Source organism: Harpia harpyja, chromosome 21, assembly GCF_026419915.1.
Source record: "Harpia harpyja isolate bHarHar1 chromosome 21, bHarHar1 primary haplotype, whole genome shotgun sequence".
NCBI lineage: Eukaryota > Metazoa > Chordata > Aves > Accipitriformes > Accipitridae > Harpia > Harpia harpyja.
The window spans coordinates 7,567,286-7,594,567 of record NC_068960.1 but is presented as its reverse complement, the minus strand read 5'-3'; the positions used below and the strand labels follow the sequence as shown (position 1 = coordinate 7,594,567).

The 27,282-nt window shown below is 46.1% G+C and overlaps 1 protein-coding gene across 1 annotated transcript in view; it reads left to right on the top strand.

Annotated features, from left to right (window-relative positions):
* The first annotated feature begins 1,338 nt into the window (after positions 1 to 1,338).
* FAM20C (FAM20C golgi associated secretory pathway kinase) overlaps positions 1,339 to 27,282 on the top strand; it is a 60,837-nt gene continuing 34,893 nt past the window's right edge. Inside the window, exons 1-4 of the mRNA XM_052772933.1 lie at positions 1,339 to 2,123; positions 2,452 to 3,168; positions 5,003 to 5,175; positions 14,266 to 14,344. Coding sequence (XP_052628893.1) covers positions 2,633 to 3,168; positions 5,003 to 5,175; positions 14,266 to 14,344 — 788 coding nt within the window. The 5' untranslated portion in view covers positions 1,339 to 2,123; positions 2,452 to 2,632. The remainder of the gene's footprint in view (positions 2,124 to 2,451; positions 3,169 to 5,002; positions 5,176 to 14,265; positions 14,345 to 27,282) is intronic.

Here is a 27,282-nt window from a genome sequence, read left to right as displayed (position 1 = left end):
ACCAGGCAGATAGTCTTCCACATGCCATTCATGCGGCACCCCAATCACGTATCATATCGCCCTCCAGCAGCGTTGGGTTCCCCAGTTGAAGCAAAACTGCAAGGCTCTTCCTGATGGACCTAAAATGCCAACTTGCTAAACTAGGCTAAAATAAGCTGAACTTTAGCTCTCTGCATAGAGACGTAGTTAACTTATGAACCAAACTCAATTTCCCAAGCAGAACCGTACAGACTTGCTATCGAGCACTGGTGGGAAGCAATGGCACACAAGGAACCAGTGTTACTGTCCTCATAGCCGACTGCCCAGATGCCCCTTGGCTGAGCTGATCTTGGTGAAAAAGTGGAAAAAGATGGAAAGCCTTTCTTCTGGCTCCATAGCAAAATGGTTTGCTGTGATTAAGTACACCTGTACTTGAAGGAGCCAGGGTGACATATGGCTTCCAGGGGAATTGAAGTGCTGCATCTACAGTGAGTTGTACCTCTGAACCCTGGTACTAAGAGGTCCCCCAAGGACAGCAAGTCTCGCTCCTCCATAAAGGTACAGAGCAGTCCATAGGATCGTGGCCCCGTCGGCTGTTTTTTTTCTTCAACCTTTTTTTCCCATTGGAAAAGCAGTGGCTTCCCTTATGCAAAACATGGGGACACTGTAACAGTGCATGGGGGGGGGGGGGCAGAAGCACATTACCTTTCTCACTCCTACTGCAGCCCCACTCAACGACTCTTTGAGCCCTGCTAAGGACCATAAAATCTAGGGGACCCCCTGCCCAAAGACAAAATCAGCAGCCCAGAGCATCCCTGCCTGATCACCTGAAGACCATTGGAGTGGCTTTTCCTTTCCTCCAGACCGCCCTCAACCTCAGACAACCATCAACGGCACTCGCTGGGCTCCGGAGGCTACCCTGGCCCCAGGACCACCGCCTCCATTAGCCATTAGGCCACCGAGGCACGGAGCCAACCGTGCAGCTAACGGCAGCAGGAGAGAGGGCAGATTACCCCGCAGCACGCACACGGATTATCACAGCCTACAGGATCTCGGATTAAGAATAAAGACTATTCCTCCGGAGGAAGCGGAGCGCACACTTGCCGTGTTGACCTTGCTCCGGCGAGGGGCTGGGCGCGATGGGGAACGGCCGGCCGGCCGGCCGCTCTCCAGCCCAGGCAATGACAGAGCAGAATCGCTGCTCCCAGCCTGGGCGCACAGATCGCGCTTATACTTTGCAATGTTATTAGCGCAGATTCCTCTCTCCGCTACCATTTTTTTTTTTTTTTTTTGCAAACGTTTGTGGAACAGACGCCCTCTCCTTGCCCCAGTTGGAGCTGCAGTAGAATGAAAAGGGGGGTGGGAAGGAGGGAGGAGAGGAGGGGAAAAAAAACCCCCGCTTTTGGTTGAGGTTTTCCTGTTACTATCACTGTAGCGTTTATTTAGCCAATCTCCTAACTATGACGTGAGGAAGGCAGGAATCATGGCTCGCTCATAATATTTAACACACCCACTGAAAGCTGGAGCTGCAGAGCTACTAGTCCAACCAGTCTCCAGAATTCAGTGTAGCTGAAAGAGGTTTTCACTCTGCACCTGCCAAAGATCTCTCCCCCCTCTTCCCTTCTCTCCCCCTTTCTCTCTTCCTTCCTCTCTCTAAAAGGCAGATCTGTAAGACCCAGCAGAGATCAAAGACGGGACCTCTTTGCTAAAAAGAACCTCTACTGATTTATATTAGTTTCTTTCCTCTAATCCTTCCTCCCCCCCCCCCCCCCTTTTTTTTTTCTGTGCCATATTTAACCTTTATGTTGCAGTTTTGCCATCAGACAGTTTTGCAGCCAAAAAAAACCAACCCAAGCCAAAGCAAAAGCCCAGCTCGGATACAGCAGCCACCCAGACTTGATCTCAGTTGAAGGTATTAATCTCTCCCAAGCACTGGACGCGATGGATGAAGAAACTGGAACCGCTCTAAGAAAATTATTTTCCGGCCAATGTTCTTAAACAGTCTCAGAGAAGAGAGGGAGCGAAAGCGAGCGGGAGAGCACTTCTGCTGCATCACTGGTCAAATTCAAAGGAAGGGAGTCAGCGTTTCCAGCACAGCCAAATATTATGGATGATTTTTTTTCTTCTGTCGCCTTTCCGTACAGGTTTTCTTAATATTATTCTTCCCCCTTCCTCCTCCCCGTCTTTTTTTTTTTTTAATTATTATTATTTTATTTAATCAGAGCTAGTGTCTGATGCTGGTTTCTCTCCAAGAACCAGTTTTCCCTATTTGTTGTGATCCCTGTAATAAAAAGAGAGAGAAATCGTGAACAGATGGCTCTATATATTGCAGTGCCGCTGGCATTGTTTTCCTATTGATTTTAAAGGCTCGGTCCGGTGCTCCTTTTTTAATCCCCCCCCCCCCCCCTTTTTTTTTCCCTCCCCCTCCTAAGTTCTTGATGATACTGAGAAATGAGGACCTATTGTTTTTAGCCTGTTTGTTTCTCGGCGCCTATGGAGATAACTTTATTGACTTGATCGCTCGCTTCCCGATCCGAAAGGAGCAAGCCAAAGCCCCGGGGGGGGGCTGGAAGCCCCACGCCCGCCCGGGCTTTTTCCGCGAAAGCTTCTCCCTCCCTCCCCCTCCCCCGGTAATTTATTAGCCGCCCCGGCCATGAAAATGCTCCTGGTCCGCAAGTTCCGGGTGCTGATCCTCATGGTGTTCCTCGTCGCCTGCACCATGCACATCATGATCGACCTGCTGCCGCGCCTGGAGCGCCGGGGGACCGAGGGCCGCCCCGGCTGCTCCTGCCCGCCGCCCGCCGCCTCGCCGCCCCGCGCCGCCCCGCGCTGGCCCAGCAAGCACACGCTGCGGATCCTGCAGGACTTCAGCGCCGAGCCGGGCTCCAACCTCTCCTCGCAGTCGCGGGAAGCGGCCGAGCGGGCGGCGGCCGGCGGCGGCGGCGGAGGCGGCGGCGGCGGCGGGGGGGGCGCGGCGGCGGCGCGGCCGCGGCGGCTGATCGCCCCCGGGGCGCCGCGCCCGCCGCCCCCCGCCGCCGCCGCTGCCGCCGCCGCCGCCGCCCCGCTGGCCGCCCTCTTCCAGCACCCGCTCTACCGCGCCGCCCTGCCCCCGCTGGCCGACGGCGACCTCCTCTTCAATGTCAACAGCGACATCAGGTTCAACCCCCGGGCGGCCGAGCAGCCCGAGTGGTGAGTAACCGGGGGACCGGGGACAGCCGGCCCGGGTTTGGCTCGGCTCGGGCCGGCGGGGCTCCGTACCAAGGGTGGGGGTTGCTCCGGGTGTGGGAACGTGGCCCGGCGCTGCCCCCGGTCCCTGCCTTCCCTCTTACAGCGTCGGTTTTAGCCGGGCGTTCGCGGGAATTGATGGCATGGCTGGCGCGGAGCGGGCAGAGGGTTAAACGGGGCGATTCGGGGTCACCGGGAAAAAGGAGAAATCGTACGCAGGCTTGACCGGTTGTGTTCCTTCCGAAAAAAGCCATGAAATACAGAATAAACGCAGGAGCATGAGAAGGCTGGGGTACTGAGGCCAGGCCAAAGGGTCCGTCTGCCCCCATATCCCTTCTCCAGCCGTAGCCAGAGGCAGATGCTACCCAGAAAAACAGCGCAAGAAAGGGCGAGCGCAGAGAGCCTCCCTCTCCGGTACCTTCCCAGTCTCCCACTCGGAGGTGTGGGGGCTAAGCAGGGGGACCAGGCAGTTAATAGATGAACTTTTCTCCCAAGCAAGGTCTGGTATCACAAAGGCAGTCATCCGAGCAGGTATTTCGGCCTTCGGGATCTGCTCTGTGCTACGTTTTTCATCCTCAATTAATTCCCAGGGTCCTAGCACCTCTGCTGCTCTCCAGCCTTCAAAGCAGCTAGTTGCCTCTGTGAATCGTATGCCCTGTTGGCTTGTAAGAAATGCTGAGAAATTTCAACGACTGAAAAATCAAAAGGCTTGTCTAATACAACAGCACCCTCTTCCAAACACACTGACATTGTAATGTTTAAACAGCTGCATTGTACCGTGCAAAAGCTCTGTCAAGCCGCAGAGCAGCCAGCATGAGCTAAACCTTTAGAAAGAGAGGCTAAATATTTCTGATTTCCACCCCACGAGCGCATGAATTGTCCAGGCCCCTTCCATCTAAGAATCAAAACTGACTGTGAAGTGAAATAACCTGAAAAAGTTCTGGTTTCTCTGAGAGGAGAGGGGAGGAGAAAAAAAAAAAAAAGAAAAAACAAGAGTCACAAATGTACGAACATCTGGAGATGACTAAAAACAGAGGACTTCTGGATCGAAGAAATGTGATGGTGTATGCAGTAGGTGAAGAGTGAAGTTATCGCTGATGTCCACCATGCAGCTGCCTGTTGTACCTATTTTCCTTAGTGGCTGCAGCCAAAGTTCACAGAACTAACATGAAATTGAGGAGTTAAAAGTCATTTTAACAGTTCTTTTCTGTAATAGGGAAGGGGCAAAACCATCCAGAGTTGTTTTTTAGCGACCGGTTCAGAGTGATCCAGTTTCTTCTCGTTCTCTCTTTTTAAAAAGGAGAAGAAGAGAGTGGGAGCGTTTGGTAGAACAGGTCAAGTCACCGCTGCACTCTCCATTTCCAGACCCAGGTCCCTGTTAAATAAGGGTTCGGGATGATGCTGTCGTTTGGGTCAAACTCGTAAAAGATGTGTGCAACATAATACAACCTAAACACAATATCAGACTTGCAGCTCTGTGTTTCTGCTATGTAAGGGCCTCTGCTAATGCTCAGTGGTGTCACCCCGAGTTTTGCTCCTGACTTTCATGGGTGTTAAATCAGGCGTGATGAGGGGAGGTGAAAATCTATCTCCCCCTTGGCCCCAGGTGGGAGCAGGCTCCTGGCGTGCAGCCGGCGCGGGGACAAACCAGGGACTTCTCCCACCCCTGTAGCGCTTTGCTTTTCCAAGTTGTCACATTTTGAAGCCCTGTTTCTTGATGCCTGTTACAAACGGTAACATTATTTTTCTCTCCTCATTTTTGGGTTTTTCTTGTGTTGTTCTTTTTTTTTGGTGGTAGGCAAAACGAAGATAATGAAGAATTTTTGCCAACTGGAGAAACCTCCATAGACTCCTACCCAAACTGGTTAAAATTCCACATTGGCATTAATCGGTACGAGTTGTATTCCAGACACAATCCTGCAATTGAGGCTTTACTACAAGACCTGGTCTCCCAAAAGATAACCAGTGTTGGTATGTTCAGATATATATCATTTTTTTATCATTATTTGCTCATTGTTCAGGATCTCATTGCTGTTTGAATATTAATATTTTGCATGGCTTCTCTCTGGCGTGCCTACAACGTTGCTTCCTGACTTCTGTGCTCATTTTCCCTGTTTAACATAAAGAGATATTGCCAGCTCTGTATTACCTGAATAATTGCAAAAGTCTGCCAGCGAGGCAAACCCCATTCATTTCAGAGATCTTTTAGTCACGAGCAGGCTGAAAGTGCCCTATTCAGTTATTTAAAATAAATATGATAATAAAAAAAGGATGGCGAAAAGCAGAGAGCATCTCGCACGAGCTAGATTTGCATTATTAGCCGACTGTTATTTAAAAGGTTGTGTCTGGCAGCGCTCGTCTTCCCGAGGAAGGAGAGCGTGGCTGACCTGCAGCCCTGCAGCGATGGCTGCGGGAGCACCCGGCACCGCGGGGCTCTGCGGCTCGGCGGAGCTGCAGCTTCCCCGGGCATCGCGCAGGGAGCTCCAGGCGAGCCAACCTCCCGATGAGCAGAGTTCAGCTCTGTTTATTCTGCTTGTAAATCCACAACGGGTACGTGCCCATGTCAACCTTTGGCTCCGGTTAAACAAGGTGACACAGTTCAGGGCTTTTCTCCGGGGCTGTTTAATGACGACGTGCGTCTCTTTGAATTTAGCTGCGTAGCAGCGCAGGGGAAAAAAAAAAACCCACAACCCCAAACGAAAGCCCTGGGATACTAAACAAATGCACACCCCGTGGTTTGCAGAGGTAGAGAGCTGCAGCACGGCCGGCGGTTTCCGTCAGCCACGCAGAAAATGAAGTTGCTTGCGCTGACCACAAAGTTGCTAAGTCTGTTTCAGAGGGATGAAATAGCAGGAGCTCTGTAAAAGCGCTGATGGTGTGTTGGCACTGTGGGATGAGGTCAGCAGGTCTTTAACCCTGCAAGGCAAAAATTCCCCTGGCTTCAGCAGGAAACGGCCTGGGCAAGAATAGCACGAGCAGCCCTAAGGTTTACATTTTCCAGTGTGTGAATCACAGTGGCTGCTGAGCAGGAATAAGGGAGATCCTCTGTCATCAAGAGCGGATTGATTTAGCTGATCCGGATGGAGTAGGTGTAAAATGCAGGATGCCACAGGAGAGCTTCGCCTCCATGGATGGAGCTGCCCGGTGGCTGTACTTGGCACACAGCTCCGAGCTCTGCTGGGGCAGGATTTTGAATAAAGCAGTTTGCGGTACCCAGGTGCCATCCCACGTGTTGGATTCAAGGGTCCAGTGGGCACCCAGCTCATGAAAGATGACAAACGGGCTCGTTTATTAACCCGCGATGGGTTTTCTGTCCCGCAAACTCTGGATCAGAGTGATTCATTAAGGAGCTCAGGTTTGACAATTAAGCATGTATTTTCCCTTTTCTAGCTCAGGTGTGACACTGCAGGTAGCAGCAAACTCTGCCCATGCTCCTCTGGTCCGTGCGGGAGGGTAACAAGGACACTGTATGGATGTGGCCCGGGTGATTTTCTCCTTGACATAGCCCTCACCTTTCCTAACCTCTCCCGTCAACCAATTTCTGGAATATTAGTGACACGTGCGAATGGGGATTGAGCCAGCACTTTATAACACATTTGTTAATGTTGCTCTTTGAGCACATCCATCGAGGAGGAAAAGATGCAGGCTTGTAACCGCAGAGAGCGGCAGTGCCCCGGGCAGCGCCCAGGCTGTCCCCAGCTCTGTGCAGAGGTGATGCTCAAGCAAACCATCTCCTGGCTCATCTATTCAGGTTTACACAAAATGCATTGGCCGTAGCGGTGTTTTGTACTGCATGGCTGCTAAGTGTATCGATCTCTATTTACCTCTTCAACACTTCAGAGCTCAGCCGTGTTGTCTATGCAGGAGGAGAGCAGTGTTTGCAGCAAACTCAGCAGCATTCGAACCATGAAGTCTGTCACTTCTGCAGAGCAGTGGGATGGTTAAGGTTGATGTAGGGACATAGAAGCTGGTGGGAGAAAAAGGGAGGTAGGAATGAGAAGTAACAGTTTACTACTCACTCTTCACTTGATCTTCTGGGCTTGATCTTCACTTGTGCTTCTGGGCATGTTGCTTAACCTCTCTATGCTTCAGTGAACCTAGCTGCAAAATGGTTATCATAAAAAATAGGAGTGAAATCCTAACCCTGGTGACGTAAGTGGAAGTTTTGCCATTTACCTCCCTGGGGCCATGATTTCACCTAATGTGTCATATAGATGTGTCATGAGGTTTCCATTAATTATGATTTTGATAGAGCTTTCAGATCAACGGGGGGAAAGGGCCACGGGACCACAGAGGAAGATTTACGATCGTTATTAGCGATTTCCTATGGGATTGTCTCTCTGTTAATGTTTGAACAAGGCTCTTCAGAGCCCAGTAGGGCCTCTTATGCCCCTAACAAAAACACCGAGCCATGGTTTCTATCAATGATTCAGTACAATTTCCATAAACTAAAACATGGGGTACATTTGGTATTGGTATCGGTGGCTGTGGGAACTGAGAGGGAATGATTCCTACACATAAATCCCAGTCTAAAATCCAGCATATGGAAGTGCAAGGGGTCTTTTGCCAATGTAGAGATGCCAGGATCTGAATTTTGCTGGTAGCATCCACTGCCTGCCTCTGTGGGGATTCAGGAGTTTTGTCAGGTTGCAAAGCAAGAAAGAGCATATTGTTAATATACTTTCTTTTTTATTACACAGTGCAGCATCTCTTATTTTATGTTGTTGCAAATTCTTTGGGTGCTTAAAAATATATGTTTTAAAATAATACCTGCCAGTTTTCAGCTTACTGCAGAGCAGCAGCAGGGATTCAAAAGCATGTAAGATGATTAATAAAGAGTAATATATTTGACTAAAGGGCATTTATAGGGCTGTTATATTGTTTTGCATATTCCTGCATATCTTCTAATTTTGCTGGGTTTTTTCCTTACGGTCCGTTTTTGTTGTTTTGCTTTTTGTTTTCTTTTTTTAAGGCAGCTGCAAAGATGCCAGGTTAGAAGTACCAAATAAATGGAAACCTTCATAATGCCCAATCTTCAGGCTTCTTTTTGTAAGCAGGACAATTAAATATACAGGCTTACATGCATTAGATGAAATGGGATATTGCTTTATCCAGTTTCTTTCCAGTGTTCAGATTTGCTTTGGCTCTAATAGAATTAGGTGATTTGCTGTGCGAGTTCTTGATACCTACAGTAATTAGATCCAAACTGCAGCTAAATGGCTTTCTTAGCCACATTGTAATTTCTCTGCTCAGCTTGCATTATTTATGGAGGAGAGCGGTGACCAGATTGATCCCCCGCCATCTATCAGAACTGCTCACACGACTCTGTAACGTGCAGTGTTATTTTAAAATGAAAACGGTGACAGAAGCAATTCCCAAGAGCAGGGAGCACCAAGGTGACATTTTCTTGATGTTAAAGTTTAAATGGAACAAATCAATGGATGGGAAGGAGCATCACATTCAGCTCCCACAGTGACACCTAGAGCTGGCCTTGAAAAGGACAGGGTTACGCAGAGCTTTCAAGCTGAGGATGTATTATTCTGTGCCCTGCATCAATATATATATATATATTTCCTATTCATTTTGTTCAGCATAAAGGGATAGCTCTTAATTTGATTTAATTCGCTGAAAATTTCCTCTTGCCATAAATAGGAGCCTAGAGAGAATTGGTTTTGCACTGAGCACTGAAACCCAGTTTTCAGAAGAAGCACATGCACAGGCAATTGCACGTTTCCTTTGCCTTTCATAACTGTTTATTGCATGCATAAATAACCATAGTTAGCTATTTTCTTGCATATTTACAAGGCGTCTGTGCATAATTGTGGCAGCACTGTCAGCAGTTTAACAACAAATATGGCATGGTGCATTGTAGAGGCAGTGTGGTCTTGGTCTTGCTTGTACTGCTGTCCAGAGGAGCTGTGCTGTGGGATTGCCTGTGAGCAGAATAAGCTTTTGTAATTCCTGTGTTTCATTGGGTTTTATTTTTTGATTCTTTAAATTCTCTGGTTGGAAAGGTTTGGAAACATTACCTGACTGAGTTCATTTCTGAACCTGCAATGCCTTCAGTTTGTACAGGCAGTAATTAGAAAGCAAGCACACAAGATTACTCAAGCAGTGAATAAATGCTGCAATTAACTGAGGTGGACTCTGCTTCAAGTCAGTAAAAAAAAAAAAACAAAGAGAAAGACAAGACGCTAAATATTGAACATAAATTCTGGTGCTAAAGGAAATTATAAAAATCTCATCCAAAGGAATGGGAAAAGTGCTGTTGAGAATGTGTGAAAAACACAATGAAATGTAGCACCATTGATCTACTGTATAAGAAAACAATGAATCTGCCAAGAGTCAACAGATTGATTTAATGTACAATTCCAGATGAAAGGAGGGGACTTAAAATGTACAACAAAGCCTCTGAATGGTTTCACAGATCTCTTCCCCTCCAGAAGTCTTTTACTCTCTTGACTAAACGGGGAAAGGCCTTGAAAAAAAAGTTAGCAGAATTGGCTGAACAAGAACAGATTAAGAGATGATGAGGGCTTGAATTTGTTTTGAAATATGTTCTTTACAGCTTGTACAGGGCCATGTCTCTAGCCTGGGGCAGAGTATTACTTGTTAAAGCCAATCAACACGTTTATGTTAGATTTAAGCTTGATCTATAAATAGGGTTCCAAAATGCATCTGAACATCCGCTGTTTCAGATGTTAACTGCATCCCAGGCTTTGACTGGATCTCACTTCTCAGGCATTAGCATTGCACAGTTAAATACATTTTTAAATGTTTGTTGGATTCTGACCAAAAGCCAGGTTCGGAGTCCTGTTGGGACTCTCGCTCTCCATCAGAAGACCATACGGTCTAGACAGGCCAGTAGGATGAGGGCTATCAGGCAGCGAAACAGAGGAGGTGGGAAGCCAGACCAATTCAAATTCCAAATCCTTTGGGGTCAAATCCCTTCGGGCAACATTGCATCTCCACTAGGAGTGAGTACCAGATGCTAGCCAGAAACCCTGTAGCATACCGTTATAAACAGGTGATTGAGAGATGATAGGTAGTGCATCTTCTGTATTGGATAGTGTCCATGGATCAGGAAGGGAATTCAGGTCTTGTATTGGTGAGGGGACAAGGTGGAGAAGTAGCAGACGTGGCATGTGGCCATGACAACAGGCTCATAGATGTAAATGGAGTGGGGATTTTTGGAGGCTTGATCCAAAGTCTATCTGAGAAAACAGAAGGAATCCCACCGATTTCACTAGTCTTTGGACAAGGCTCCAATCCCACAGACACTCAAGCAAAAAGATATCTCAGGGAATTTTTTGCAAAGCCTCCTAAAGTTAGGAAGATTTCTGATCACACCCGAAAGCCGTTGCAGTGGGTTAGCAAGAAAAGTTAATGCTGCTTTCCATTTCCTTCTACTTTGGGGGGAAAAGAGAGGCTTTGAGTTGCCTGAGGATAAGAAGTAATGATGGTATTGGGATTTGTTTTTAACACTATGCCAGTACATCCAGGAACTGTATGAGACTTGATTTGAGGTACCTGCTGGGAGCTAGCAGGTTTATAAAGTCTTTTACAGAGCTGTTCATGACCTGTGATGATACAGTATATTCACAAATCTTAAAAAAAAAAAAAAGGTGAATTCAGAGTGTGACTAGTGGTTCCCTTGGAGTCAGAACAGCTTTACGTTGCAAGGCCTTCTTAAAAATACCTAAGCCTGCTGATCGTAGACGTGACAGATTGCAATGGTGTAGCATCCTCCAGTGTCTTGGGAAATTGTATGTGCTGCTTCTGGGTATTACAATTTCTTCAGAAATGTTCCTGCGGGCAGTAGGTGAAGGCACAAGGGCATGTCCGGATGAGCAAACAATGTTTGTTTGGGATAAGCTCCTGGAAGATGACGGGGCTCCTGCTGTTTGGCCGTAATGGCCAGAGGGACTTGTTTAACTGAGGTCTGAGCAGGAAAGGGAGTTGCTGGAGGAATACAGCTCAGAAAATGAGAGGGAAGGCAGTAGGCAGATGTAACGCTAAGTTAGGACAGGGGAAGTAATCTGACCTAGAGGTCTGAGTGAGTCCTCTCCAATGAGATCTGCTCTTTTCTGGCATTGCCACCCCCAAGATTTGGGCACCCTGGACTGCTCCCAAGTCTGCTTAGTTCAGAGGTGCATGAAGGGTCTTGCTGAGTTCAAAAGGACAGTCTAAGCTCAGGTGTTTCCCTCTCTGCAGGGATTACAATGTTAGACTCTGACTAGTCTGGACTTGGAGGGTGGCTTTGAATCACCTCCAGCCTGGCCAGCACATCCGCGGCACCGAACGAGCAGCCAAAGTGGGAATATCTGCGTGCAAGTCCGGATCACGTGGGGGGAAGCCAACGTGGAGCTCTGGCACGGGTTGTTGGCCACGATGCATGTGGCTTCCAGCACGCCCTGCTGTAAGGCACGACGGGACGCCGTTCTCACCAGTGTCTGTTTTGGGGAGGTCCAAAGTTTACTCCTAGTAGCAGTGGAGGGACAACATGCCAGCAAAACTTGTGTTCAGTCGAGGCTACTATTGCAACCAATTAAGGCAATACAATAAGATGGATCTAAAAAGACCAGGGAGATGCTTTTGTCTTACTTCAGCTCAATTCCTTCTGACAGGAAACCAGGCATTTGTGTCTCATGGAAGAATTATTCTGAATTGTTAATCTTCTCCATACCTTTCCCTTGGTGATGACACGCTCGTTGTTGAGTTTGGCTGCTAACAAAATCATTATGTGTCGAGTGGCTTCAATTTGCTGAGAAGGCAGTCTTCTTAGTGTATCTGAAACTTTGTGCTTAGAAAAGGGCATGCTGGAACATCCTTTCTTCTTTTTCTTTGCATTGCTGTGATTTCCCAAACTCTTGGCTTCCCAGCCGGACCTCAAAATCGGCTCTATCTTTCTCTTTTCTCTCATGGGCTTACAGGATCTTTGGTATATTTTGGACATACATGTCTCATGGAGGAGAGGGAGCCAATCTCTAAGTCCTGAGCTCCTCAGAATTGAATGAAAAAAACATAAATTACATCGATTTTAGAGAAAAAACATTCTGTCTTCAGTTGGTGTGAGCAGTCTGCAAGCAGCTGTGTTGAGGTCGGTGGGCTGGGGAGAGTTGTGTCTGACAGCCAGGAGGCAATTCTGCCCTTTGGTACTGAGGCTGATAGTACTGACCTATATGGAGATAGCCCACATAAACAGGGATGCAAATACAGGTTCTGCCCTAAAGAGCTGGGCAAATCCCGCGCCCTCGGCAGCAGCTGGGCACGGAAGGTGGTTGGGGCTGGTCCTGGGCACGGCAGGGGCAGCTCCAGCTGCCTGTTTGCTGTCCGGACTAACCAGGAGTGTTCCCAGAGCGTGTAGCTGGGCTGTGATGGTCCTAGGGCAGCACATGTAGGTTTTTGGCTGGAGGATTGCTGCTTCTCATTGCCTTCAGGCTCTGGGCTAGGTACAAAAAGGCCTACTGCTCCTTCTTCCCTCAGGTGCGGATCAACTGACACGTTCTGCACAAAAGAGGGAGTTTAATATGTGAAAGCCATGTGCTTCTGCTTTACCTGTTCAGTACAAGTTATTTAATGCCCTTTAATTTCTAATTATTTATTTGTTCCTTTGGGATAAACTGGAAATGCAAGAGAAGGCTGGGGTCAGCAAAACAGCAAGGCAGGAGGGATTTTATTCTAGGGGAAGTATAATTACACTGACCAGATTTGCATAGCATTTTGTTGCAAAAATGTAGATTACAAGTGCTGAAAGAGAGCTGATGACCTGTCAGTAATAAGGCAGAGAGATGAGTAATTAAAAGGATGTGCAGCTAATGGCATTGGTTGGAGGAAAAAAATGTACAAGCTATATAGGTGGAACAAGGGCAGCTCTAAGCCAAAATTTACAGAGCAAGGTAACTTGACGTTATGTAGTTCTCCAGTTGACACAGGTTTTGTCAGAACTGTAAAGAAAGGGATTGATTACCTGATCATTCATAGGAAGCATTTTTAAAGGACTGACTCATCCACACAGACACGACTGCCATGGCCTGCCTCTCCAAACACAGAAGTGAATTAAGGAATCAGGGTATAGGTCATTTCATTTATTCAGAGCAGTTTTGATTGAGATGGTAAAAAAGCAGCCGGTTTGCCAAAGTATGTATTTATCTTTTTTAAGTAGCCTTATCAAGTGAAATGCGTTTTTATGAATTCTTATATTAAAAAAAATGGCTTTAGAAACACTATAATCTGGCTGTTAACATGATACTGTCCAAATTGTTCAGACTGGTATGAATAAATGTCAGTCTTAAACTCCCATTAGCTCTCAGCTGGCAAGTGAGCACATTTAATGTTTGAGCAAAGATATCCCTCGGTGTGCAATGTGGACCGCAGTCCCTGCCGCCTCCACGTGCCCTCTCCTACCCTCCCAGCAGAGCCAGTGACCCGCTCCGCACCGCTCTGCTCTCGTGTACGAACCACCTTGGGATCCCTTCAAGTTAATGGATGGGCTTGGATACATATCCATTGTGCGTAGAGGAGATGAATTTACATATCTCTACTGCTTTGCAACAATTATTAAAATCGCAGCAGAGATCAGAGATTGCTATAGTATCTGCTCATACTTTTAATTAAGGAGATGTCTGCTGCGCATTGGACTGTACATCCCAGCTGCAGTTGTCTTCGAAAGCACCCCATCTCCTTCCCCAGTGTGTGTCCCTTGTTAGAAGGAACTCCAACAGTGATGGAAGACAGAGAAAACAAGACTCCAATGGTCTGTTCCTATACACGCCATTCAGTTAGGGTGCTTATGGAGGTCATAGTGGTCAGCTGAAGAAGACAAAGACATGTCAGGGAGTACAATCCGTTTTTAGTCCTGGTCGGCAGCTCAAAGCCCTCCCCGGTACTCTGCACCCGCTGAATAATCTCTTGTCCAGTTAGGATTACCCTGCTTGGTGCTCAGATGCTGCAGTGCTGAATCTAATAGAGAGCAAAAGATACAGGATTTTGTTTCAAGGAAGCTGAATGTAAGTAGATCCACATGTAGCATTTTAAAGCGGTTTTGTCTTTTCCCCACAGCGATGAAATCAGGAGGCACCCAGCTGAAGCTGATCATGACGTTCCAGAACTATGGACAAGCATTGTTCAAACCAATGAAGTAAGTAAAAAAAGTCTGTGTTGTAAAGTGAAATTGTGGTGGAATAGCCTGTTGCTATCTTCTAAGCCGTTAAAAGTTTACTGTAGTATCTCTCAAGGTTAACGTGTCTGGTTCCCTAGGCTCGCTGCTGAATGTAGAGCTTCAGGGTCTGTGGAAACCTTGCCCTGCTAGGCTCATACTAGGTACTGAGGAGTCTTCAGATACATTACAGCCTTCTCAGGAATGTTATTCACTCTGATCTCTGTGAAATCTCCCATCATAAATACAGGATGTTTTCAGCATTTGTTTCTTATGTAAACTTACTCCGCAGGCCTGAGCTTTATCTAGTGTCAGTACTCCTCTGGAATATGGCCAGACAAGAGAGATGGTTCAGAACAGCTTTGCAAAGAGCTAAATAGTATTTGTCCGATAAATTATATTTAATCCGTTGATTTATTGTTGTTTGTATTAAAGGTTCGTATTAGTCATTTGGCTGTGGCTATGCTGACTCCTATGAAAATAAGTTTATCTGAGAGCGGTACTGCAAGGTAATGAATCTAGAAAGGGAAGGACTAGGATGATGCAGCCTTGGTTTGTGCCTGCCTAGATCCCATTGAGATGAGGGAAGTTATTCAGATACAAAGCAGATGTAAATGAGTTCTGAATCCTGACCTGTATGTTTGTGTTGTAATAAAGAAAATGACTCTGTGCTTATTGTAGAGGGTTTAGCAAAGACACTTGGGGCTGCAAAATGTTTAATGAAGCTACTCAGTATCTGTGTCAAGGGTACCACTGGAATAATAAATTCATTTCCTTCTTTTGTTCCCACTGTAGGGAAGTTCAGTTAATTTCCTCTAAGACGGTCCATAAAAGACTAAAGTAACCGAGAACGAGTGGTTTGGAATATGTGTTGGCATTGTGTTACAGCAATAGTGGGGAGCACAGCTCAGGGGGTAAGCTGCTGGCTGGAGACTGAGAAATTCCCTGTTCCACTATAGATTTTGCTATTCTGACCTCAGACAGGTACAGATTTGACTTGATCTTACTTAACTGCCAGAAGGGCCAAATAATTGGTCCCACTTGCCTTCAACCCGTTTGAGCAGGAACCCTCCTTACGTGCTGTGTGTTCGTCCTGGGAATCACAAGGAAATCCTATGAACTTCCAGGGAGTACAAGGCATTTGTGCAAAGGCCAAATGCCTCTGTGTTATTTCCCAAATTGCACACAAATTTCTCCCTGTTTCTAGCGGATCATTGATTGCCTGAGAGAGGTCAGAGGAAGCACAGATAATACTGACAAGTCAGAGGGAGGGTGGTATCAGAGGGCATCTGCTCCGACATCTTCCCTTCCTCTCTCTGCCCTCTCCCTGATCATCAGATCATCAGATTATCCGTGCATGGGTCCATCCCCTATATCTGCAAGTTTGATGCATATAGGTACAATTCTTAATTGTGTCTTGTCCCACATGCAAAATGAAGAACCCAGCAGGTTCAAGCAGCCTTTAAGTATTTGGCAGAATCATGGTTGCGCTGTTGGCTTTTTACATAATGTGTGATTTGTTTGTTCTCCATTTGCTCAGATGCAGATAATCTCAATCTTTATCATTGGTATGACATTGTAATTCTGGGAATGCTAATGAGGTCAAATCACAAGTTTGCCTTTTCTACTGTACTGTATACAGCCTCAGCAGGATGATGGATGACAATAGAGGTATAGCCACATTCCTGTGTAGAAGCAATTACTACCATCCACTAGAACAATAACAGAAAATGATGATGTCTTAATCACTCCCTTTGCTTGATTTGAAGTGCAGCAACACCCTATTTTCTCACTGCTCTTTGCATTACATACACTACTGGAAAAAGCAGCGTTAGAGCTGCCGTGTTCCCAGGCACCACACCTTACGGTAGCAATGCTGCCGCGTTTGTGCTGAGCGTCGCTGAACACATTAGTGATTTTGAATAAGGATGTTTGCAAGCATTTGTCTTCATTCTGATAACAGTGAACAGGGAGCCAGGTGCTCGGCTAGCGTAAATCTTCCTAGCTCCTTTGGCATCTGGTCCCATTGGCCTCTTTCACCAGCTTGTGGACTGTTGTTGATGAAGTTCTTGGAGAGGTTGGCAGCATCATTTCTTTATACAGAAATAAGCAGCCTAGAACTAAAAAAAAAAATAAAATAAAATAAATAATCAGGCTTTAAAGCTATGAGACTTCTTGTAGGACCTTCTTGAGGCCCTAGGCACCTTCTAGGCTGTTTCTGGTGCTCCTTCTTTTCTGCAGGGTACCCTTCTGATCCAGGCTTCTCAAAGCTGGGTGTGCCTTCCCAGGACAGGAGGCTACAGGGAGCTCACAGATCAGGGCCAGACATCTCTGGTCATCAGGACTGGCAGTATAAAGTACATTTTTTTCTAAATAGTTTAATTTGAGGACCACAAAATGTCATCCTGGTGGCTACTTCTGAGATGAGGTGAAGGAAGCCCTTGGTGGATGGTCAGGACGTCTCCATGCGGTGCATGCTGTGTGTTTCAGTTGTTAACTCTGTTATCAGCTCCATGGCTTTTCGAAGCAGCAGAAATTATGCTTTTCTTTCTCCTGAGTTGATAAGCCTCTTCATACAAGCAACCTTCTTCATGAACCCCAGGTAACAGGAACATTAAATAGTACTGAGTGTCCAGCTGCAAGTGAAAACTGGGGCCTCAGTTTATCTCTCAGTGCTGGAGGGGGCAATATGAGTTTCGTCTCTATATCAAACTGAACTGAGCCAGTGTTTTTTAAAGAATAGAGTTGGCATCAGTAGGATTTCAGGCCTGATCCCAAGGAAAACTGGTAATCCAGAGTTTCCCACCCTGTCTGGGATCCGAAGTGCTGAAAGCTGAATGGTGTGAAGTACATATAGGGTAACACGTAGACACGAGACCAGTCTCTACCTGGATTTGATTCATTTGAACTACCTGGAAAGCTGTTTTTGCTATACGTTGCCGTACTCAGTATCTTCCAAACTGAATTAATACCTGTTTGAGCAGGATTGCGGCGGATAGGGGAGACCCTCTGAACCCTTCCCTGACGCAGTCGGGCATCTGCTAGCAGAAGGGGAGGTCTCCAGACCTTTGGCAGTGACTTCTGCAGGGGAGTCACAGCAAAATGTACTCGCTGGCAAATTGCTTGAAACCCTACAGAATTCGTCTGACTTGCTCTGCCCTTTCCCAGCCTCCCAATTCCACGTTGAATTTATCCAGGGAGCAAGCCAGCTCCAGAAAGGCCCAGGCAGGATTTGGAAATGAGGAAACCAGAATCTGCCTTTGGCACCTTTTGTGCTCAGTGTTTGACATTAACTGACAACTCTTCATTTGGTCATTGATTCAGGCTAGTGGAGCAAATGAGAGGAGGGAAGCTTAGCAGTCAGGGAAATGTGATAGCGGTAAATAAAGCCTGATCAGCTGCAATTATTTTATTTATTTGTCGCTCTGCATCTTCATTTCTGAAATAATTGCCCATAAAGTATTGCAGAGCAAGCCAAATCTCTTTATAAATCCTATGGCCCAGTGTAGATTCCTTTGCTAATTCCAAATGCATCATAGAAAAAGCGAGTATTTGCTAAAACTCCAGGGAAGATTTAATGTATTTGCAATGTATCTTACAGTTAATGTGTAGTTTTATTTAGCTCATAACAGTTCAATCATACAAAATTATTACCATATGGGACAGGAAAAAAATAGCAACCTCCCCTTCTCCCATGATTAGTGTGTATAACTGTACTAGTATTGTACAGCATAATAAAATTTATTTACATGATCGCTGATATCTGCAGCTGCAGCTTTCTATAAGACTTATCAGTCAGGTAGGGATGGTGTAGAGCCATAAATTTCAAAGGGTTTTGGCTTATTTATCCAAAAAGAACATGCACTTTATAGTTTTGTTTGGTTTCCCTTTGTTTCTGCTAGCTGGTGGAGTTAAATAGCTGGCTCAGCAACAAAACCAACACACTATTTTTTTTCCTTCCAAGGCTTTATTCTTGAAGGGGGAGATTCTGCTCCAGCAGAGTCAGGGTTAGGATTCCTATTGCATATGCTGGTGCCAGGATTTTGAGAGAGGTTTTTACAGCTCCTTATGGAAAAGCCAAATAGGATCGAATAGAAAATGGCATTTTGTTATAGGAGTTGTGAGAAAAGTGTCCTGTGGTACGTGTTTAAGAATGACATCTCTCATTCCCAGTTTTATAGACTGCTTTGTAGAAATGTGTAGAAAGGGTATTCATTATAAAATCTTTGAGGTTTATTTGTTCCATTCAAAGAAGTACTAGTGTATCTAGTGAACTCGCTCTTGACTGAAACTGAGATAAAAGCCAGTTCTGTTCCAGCTTTAGATTTTGCTTGATATTTTTAACATCTTTCCTTCTTCTGTTTTTACAAGTTGCAGTACAGGATTGGTAAGAGCCACATGGCTGTTTCTTTCAGTAACTGGAGTTCGCAGTTAAAGTCTTTATTAAAGTGGCACCAATTAGCATCAGGGTGATATCAGGCCAGAAGAGACTTTTGGGGTCATGAAATCCAGTCTCCTTGAATCGCAGGCGATTATCTCATGAAATCCCGTTCATTAACTGATCAAACACTCCTGATCGCCTTGTTTGTACCTTTTGCCCCCGCTATGCCTCCTGAAACTCGCTGCTGTAGAAATGTTGTAGAAATGTAGAAATGCTGTGGGAGCATCTCCTGGTTCCTGCAGCCCTCAGAGACACGACCCATCCCAGCACCAGCCACAAAATAAGCTGGTAGTCACAGTCTAGTGCAAAGCTAGCGCCCTGCCGAAATAAAACAAGCACACTCACCTTTAAGCTTCCGTAACGTTCCTGTGGCATATCTTTTGGCTCAAAGACATACACACTGTTAGCTGGGCTGAAATCTAGCAGCCAAGGTCATGGGGAAGATAATATTTTTGTTTCGAGTGGCAAAGGAAAGCTTTTTACTGGCTTTTAAATGTCATACATATAGCGACAAAGGATTAGCAACGTTCTTTAAGTTTCTCTTTGATTTCCTTTCAGGATTGCTCAACAAATAATGCATCTTTTGATAGGGATATTAAATAAGCCAAACAATCCCCGTAATATAAACAACTGTTAATCGCTTTCATTTCCTACAGTAATACTCCCTTTCCAAAGCTGCAGTGTGACTGTTGTACCTGTGAAATGCAGCCTCCAGGCCTGATTATCATATCAATTAGGCTGGTATAATTCTTCCGAATTGGTAGCATTGCTTCCAAATCAGAGGAGTTGAAATGAACCTCAGAATCGGGGCCACTGGAAGATTGCTTTCCTTATTACATTGCATATCATGCTGTTTTGAGGAAATATATTTTGCAAACCTGTTGCATTTCAGCTGGCAGGCATCCAGTATAAACATACTGTTATAAGTCAACATAGCAATTAAATCAAATTGCAATGTTTTCTCTGAGCAGCTAGAGAAGTGAGATATGCATACAGTAGCTGCTATGCTAGAAGCCTTCCAGGATTAACACTTCGGCACACTGGAATGTGCTGTGTGAAACCTGACTGAGCAGTCGCTGGTCAAAGTACAAACCCAGCCGCTATGTTTTGTCACTTGGCTTAAGCCGTGTTACTCTACCGGTCACTGGAGAATGCTGGTTCTGTGCAAGGTGTGTTACTGGCGACCTAAAGCTGAATAAACTGGTCGGAAAGGTTGAAGCTGGTAATCCCAGAATTCAGCTTATAGAGGAGTATTTTAAAATTGCAAGGAGTGCTGTCTCGTTACATCATGAAGAAGAAATGTTTTCTTTGCTGCTGGAAGTAATAATCAGTAATCAGATATTCTGTAGACCTCATCCGTGAGATTTTGGGGTTTTTAAGGTCATTCAAATCCTTACCTACCAAATCCCTGCTGAAATGTTTACCCGAGTGAGACTGACAGGCAGATTTGATCGTACTTACATCAGGAATAAATCTGGAGTAAACTGGATGAATTATATCACTTGATATTTAAAGTACATGAGATCTGAATGTGGTCCTAAATTAGGACAGTAGAGGTTGCCGTGTAGTATTTTAGTTCTTTAACTTTTGGTATATTGTGCATGAAATATTTTTCTCTTCTATAACTAATCCTGTTCATCAGATCAGACTTCTTAAGTATTTCAATGCAGATTGTGTTTTCGGACTCAGCCCTGCCTCTGGTCCAAATCTCATTTATGCAGATCGGAAAATTTGCGGTGACTTCAAGGGGAGCTGGATCAGGACTGAGGCTGACTGATGGCCCTGGACAGCAATGAAATCCAGTCTTCTGTCTGTCACTGTGCACCGCATTTCCCCTTGCCACAGCTCAGCAACTGCTGGCTGAAATATTGATCAATCCCATCCAGCCCAGGAGAGATTTGTTCTCAAATTCTGCAAGCATGTTTATGAAATGACCCCAGAGTCAAAGTCTGCAAAGTCCAGGTAGCTCAAAGGTTGTCCATTTAGATTAGGATCTGTAGGGATCCGTGACAGCAGCGTTTCACCGTGCTGACAGCCAGGAAGGAGAAAACAAACCTCTTTCCCTCTTTTTCGGCACCAGCTCTGTTGTGGTGTCCCAAGCCGAGCTGCCCTGGGTTTTCCCCTCCTGGAGCTGGGCAGGAGCTGCTCGGAGCCGGGACGGGACAGTATGAGTCCCGGCGGTGGGAGGGAGCAGGCTGTTTTGCTGGATATCACCGTGTCCGTGGGGTTCAGCCCCATGCCAGCACTGGGAAGCTGCCATCCACCACTGCTGGTGAATTCTCCCCCAAATCCCTCTCCCCTCGCTTCCCACGGCATCTTCAGCTCCTGGCAGAAGAAGACTTCGCTCCGCAGCTCACAGAAACGTCAGCCCTACAGTCTCTGTGACTGGGGCTTTTTGCACAAATAATTCAAGCCTTGCCTTTTTCAACTCGTTTGTTGGGGTTTCTCAGGCAGATGATAACACGATGCTCAGTATCTGGTTTTGTTCGTGTCTTACACAGACACAAATGGCCACAGGTACTGACTGTACCTGCCCCTTATCACCGTTTTAAGGAAGAGCTGAGTGGGCAGTCATATTTTACAGTAGTGAAGTGTCTCTGCTTGATTAGCTGCTTTCTAAGTGCTTGTAGAATCTTGCTAATTAGTCTTCGGGAACAAAGACATCCTGGTGTTTATTTTTTCTTTAAAGCCAGTTATTGCAGCAGCTAACTTTTTTTTTTTTACATGTTACCACAGTGTATTAGGAAAGAAGCATCTTCAGTGTCTGATTTTAATCAAGCTACTTCTTCATTTTAATTTTCTACATACCAAGAAATGCAGTCCTGTGGCTTTGTCTTTTAATCAGACACCCACTTTCAGTTCCTCAGTTTATTATTTCACACATTTTACCCTGTATCGTCCGTGCAGAAAAGCAGCAAATGTTATCGAGGGAAGAGCTGGCATGAAATACGTAACCTGTAATTTACTGCTAAGTAACAGGGCTTGGCACACGGGGGACTCGTTGGTGTAGCAGTGAAGTAAGATGTCCTTAGTAAATCTAAGCAAAAAAATGTGTCCAAAATGTTTTCAGTGGGATATGCAGATACCACTACCCTGAAATATTTCATGGGAATTTGTCTCCGTTTCTCTACAATTTATAATCCTTAAAGTAGGCTCAAGAGACTGAAATTCAGGGAGGGAAAATGATTTGTGCAAGACTTGTGGTGTAAACTAGAGGCTGAAGCTGTTTTCTCTCTGGAGCACCACGCACAGCTTTATCCTGGAGACAAGTTGCACCGTACTCATCTCCCCCCTTGGGAGGAGTTATTTTTGGATGTTTTATGGAGCTAAATTGCTCCCCCTCTGCCCTTGGTCCTTATCTCACACAGGGATAGCTCTGGGGATCCCCACCGCTTTGGAGGATGGAGATGGGGATTTGGCCACTCATGCCAACATTCGTTTGGAGTTTGTTTACTCTTAGAACATCCAGCTCCTTAAAGCCCTCAACATTTCTACAGGTTTCTTGAGTTAGGGCTGCTGGCTATCAGAAGGGGCAGGAGATAAGCAGCAGGGCAATGGAGCTGATGAAGCAGCATGTCTAGTGGCTGAGGACCTGCGTCCAGCTTTGCTGGAGGTCACCGGTTCAGGCGATACAGTCCCGTGTGGTCAGTGACGATACGAAGGCTGGGTGGCATTCGGGAGAGACCCACAACCAAAGTAACAGTGTCTTGCAGGTCAAGACAGGAAGGTTTTGGCGAAGCTGAGAGCCGTAGGAGAGAGCGCACAGCGCACGTCCACACGACGCCCTTGGCGCGGTGCTATTGGTGACTCACTGTTGTAAACAAACAAAAAAGTGGGTTTAAAATAGCCGTAATAGCTGTTAATAACACAGCTATAGGACATGCTGGACATTTTTGACTTTTTATTTTTTCATTTTCAGTATCTGGTTCAATAGTGTTAGTACTTGTTAACTTACAATTTTCCACCCTGCCGTAATGTTTTGCATGTGGGTAAATAAAAGTGAGAAAGCCTGAAAGACTCATTTGCATGTGAAGAAGTAGCAGAAACCCAGAGTAAATAGCATCTGCAAATGTGTGGGAGCTGGAGAGTAGGGGGGGACAACAAAACTGTTGTAAATAGAAGCAGTTTAAAGTGCTGGATTATGCGCTACGGATAATAAAATACCCCAAGCCAGCACGTAAGCCAGATACTGTTCTCAGCAGCAGCGTCCAACTGATCCTGTTAGCGCTTCAAGCCCCTTTTGTAAACCTTGCTAATCGGTGGTCCAAATTCTTCATGCAGGGGTGGTCACCCGGCCAGAGGACAAATAACGCCATGGCTGTGCATGGAGACCTGTAATAGTTAGCAGAAATATTGCACACAGGCTTCAGATACACACAGTCTGTATATGGATTTTAAACTGCTTTGATTAGCTGGCATGAAGCAGCAAAAGAAATGAAGATGTTAAATTAATCTGTAGATTTAAGGGGAAATCTAGCAATGACTGGTATTACTTTCTTTAGTTTTCAGTATGACTGGCTTGTATTTTGTTTAATTCTACCTCCTGATACACAAGAAGAGAATTTTGACCCAGCGTATTTGTGTTTCCCTGTATTTTGTGCCTGTTTGAATCACCACGATACGATAATCCGGCCAAAATTTCAGACAAATCTCTTTTGCATCTGATTCTTTAGGGGTTTATTAAGCAGAAAATCCGATTCCCAGGGCATAAACCCCAGAGGTTTTTCAGCCTTTCATGTTGCAAGCCCAGGTTCTGCGTCAGGGCCCTGAGTGAGCCTCAACCAGGAGGAGGGGAAGAGCGATGCTGTGGTTCCAACGCCGGCTCTGCCTCCCGGGGCCGGGGCTTCTTGCCGGCAGAAGGACGGGATCCCGCAGCGAGGAGGCTTTGGGCCAGCCCTGGGCGAGGTGGGGACAGCAGCCGTCCCCTTCGGCAGACACCCAGTGCCACCGCGAGCTCCGTGTCTCCCCCCGGTCACAGCAGCAGCCAGCCTGACATCTGCGGGCTCTGACACCAGCAAAACAGGGTGCCCAAGGAGGGCAGAGCCTGCTTTCCCCGTTGCCCGCCTAATTCTCCCATTCCCAGAGCCAGCTCCCAGTTGAACCCGTCTGTTTTTTGCAGCCTCCTGCCCCCAGGTACAAGAGCTGGGTAACTGGGAATTCGGCCCCAAACGTGCCCTTTTTTGCTCTGCCTGACCTACTTGTTGCTGCCCGTGGGGAGCCGCGGGGGTTCCTGCTCTTCTCGTGCCTTTGCTTCGGAGAGTCAGGCTTTTGTGCTGCTGATTGTATCACGGTGTCTCGAAGTTATCTTGGCGTGCGCTGGGTATTTTGGTACAGAAGCCGCTTTTTATGTGCTTCTGTAGCACTCAGGGCACTAATGCTTCGCCCGAAGCAGCGGCGAAGCCTCCGCTTTCGTGCCGCGGTACCGCGGGGCAGTGCCAATCCGGAGCGAGTCCACGGCTCCGGGCGGTGTAAGCGCAGCTGGGGTCCTGCTCCGTTAGCAGTCGGCGAGGCCGCGCGGAAGAGATGGGTTTTGCGGCATATCCAGGCCACCTATTCAAATTCAGGCTCTTTTGGCACCCGTGAAATTGTCTGACAACTTGTGAGCGGGCACCGTGCCACGCAAGCAGATGGGCACGAATGTCCTGGCAGCCAAGAGCCTGGGATGTTCATCTGGCAGAGGGGAGCGAGAGCAGAGCTCCTCGGTGCTCATGTCCAAATGCCCGTCCCTCCTGAAGTTACCGTGGGAAGAGCGGGCACGGCAATGGGGTGTCTGGTTTGGGCACGGGGTGTTTCACAGCAGAGATGATAACTCCCCACGTTCTCTCCCTGGTTCCTGCTGCTCCATCGCCGAGGACAAGGTAGTTTCCGAGATGCTTTCAGCCCCAGCTCCCCGTTTTGTTGGGGACAGCCAGCACCAGCGCTGTCCTGTGTCCTCCAGAGACTCACCCTGAAGGCAACAGCACAGCAATTCTTTTTTTAACTACCTCTGCTAGGTGGTTTCCTATGAGAGGCTGGCTCTTGCCAGAAGTGAATCCTGGGATAAAAGGATTAAAACAGCCTCTTCGAGGCTTCGCAGAAATTGTCACAAGGGCTTTCTTTAAAACATAACTCCAGGGAAGGCTTATCGCCCCGAGGGGCAGCTTTTCTCACACAGGGATGCATTTCACGATGATTGACACTTCATTAATTAACTGTTATTAATTAACCCCATAATCTGAAAGGATGGGGGGGAAGAATTCCTTGCAGGCCTGGATCCTGTCATTTCTTTGAACACACGAGTCCCCTGTTCTGCTGCACTCCCAAACCCATCTGTCTTTGGGACCAAAGGAGCTCATAAAGAAGGCAGGAATAATGAACAACTTTTATAGCCCCCCCTTCAACCACCTTCATTTCCTGACAGCCGCCATTTAAACATGATTTGCAGGAGTGAGACTATTTGTACATATTACTCTGAGTTTAGAGGAAGAGAAACGTGAAAAAAAAAATCAGTTGTTGCCTTTCAGCCTCCCCTTGTTCCCTGCTGTGCTGCTGTGTAGGATGTGATGCTGTGAAGGATGCGGGATCCATCTGTAATATAACGCTGGCTCCGCATGTGGATGGTCACATACCTCCTTTTAGGCTGGTTGTGCTACGAAAGCCCAAAGTTAGGACAGAAAACCATTCTTGCCTGTCTGTTTTAGCTCCAGCGTGATGACCTCCCCGCTGCTCTCCATAGCCTAAGCCATCCTAAAGTCCTGAGCTGCACCCAGAGCGGCAGCAGAAGGGACAAATTCTTCCCGTGCTGACTTCAGCTGGGCTTTGCCGGTGTCCTTGAAGACTTTATTTTGCTCTAATCATTTTGAGCCAGCCCGTATCTTCTGCCAGTTCTGCCTTGTGGCCTCTAACAATCTCATATGTCAGGCAGCAGCATGATTATAGCTTTGTTTAACTTACTTTGCATTTGCCTTTCAAGGAGCAACAATGCAGCAATTCTGTAGACTAAATGTGGCCTAAGAAAAGAAATTGTCCTGTTTATCCACAAACACCAGCTTCTTGGGGTGATGCCAATCTCGATAAGACATCAGTGGTGCTGATAAGCCAATAGTCATAATCACCGATCAGTGTTTTGCTGATGTTTTGGCAAGGTTTTGTGTCCGATATTGTTGACCCTACGCTTTTCCTCTTATGTGCTGCATCCTTTGGCAGGAGAAAGACCTTCTCAGGGATCAGAATGGTACCTATATCGCAGGAGGTGCCTAAAACCCATTATGTTTGGCATGGCTTGTTCCTTTTATTGAGGGTTGTATATCAGGGTTCATCCCTCCCATGCAATTTGAGGCACAGCAGTATTAATCCTGCCATTTTGCATCTCTGCAATTGGGAATGGTCTCACATTGCTGACATCTGAATTACATTTTTAACAACAATTTCCTTTGTTACATAAAACGAAGCCAAAACAAACACTGGTATTGGAGGCTCACTTTCTGGTTTAAATAACACAGACCTTTAAATGGATGAGGGCTATGAATCATTTTTGTGTAGATACTGGGTTTGTGTTGTTTACTTGCTTGTCTGTGAAGGATTTTGTTCTTTTTTTTTTCCTTGGCAATGTAAGTCTATCACTCTTGATGCAGTAGGACAGTTTGGAAAAGCTCCCTGGTCCCTCTTATCTAACTCTACTGTTATTAGATTATTGTATTCTCTCTCCTCTCCCTTCCCCTAAAAATTTACTCACTAAAAGGGTAAAATTGCAGTGTATCGAATTGCCTGATATTGCACCGAATCTTTGTTGCAATATCTTCTAGATTTTAATAGCTACAGGCCTTGAAACTATTTTGGTGTTACCAAAGACATTTAATATCTGTGAACTTAGGGAAGGTATTTTCTGGCACTCAGCAATGACTCCAAAGCCCCAAAGAATTACACTCAACAGCCCTGAATTTCAAAGCTTGACATCACTGCGAGCAAGGAATACAAATCCATCAACAGGAGCAGGATTTTAATTGCTTTTGAATGATTCTATAGAAATCTAAAATTGCTTTGTGGGATGAAAAAAAAATCCCCACTTTTATCTGTGAAGAGGTTTTAATTCTGGCGAATAAAATAAGTGGCTGCTATAATAATACAAGATTTTTTCCCTCTGACTGTGTAGCTGTTCCTTCAGCCCCTGCGTGCTGGGATTTTATCCTTGAGCAGTGAGACATCAGAGTTCATCAGATATTATACGTGGCAATTGCCAAACCAGGAAAGGCTCTTTGGTGGCTGGAAGATTTGTGCTTCCATTACATTAGCTGTTAAAAAATGAGACCACCTGCATTCTTTTGCAATGTGACCTTCTCTAGTTGGTCATATGCTGTGTTTTCTCTGTGATCTGATCTGATTTTAAGGGTAATCAAAAGGCCAACAGTGCTTTAAAACCCAGTAATACCTTGACTCTTGCTTTATAGTTTTCTTTTCTTTTTTTTTTCTCTTTCTTTTATGAAAGGAACAAAAACCTCTG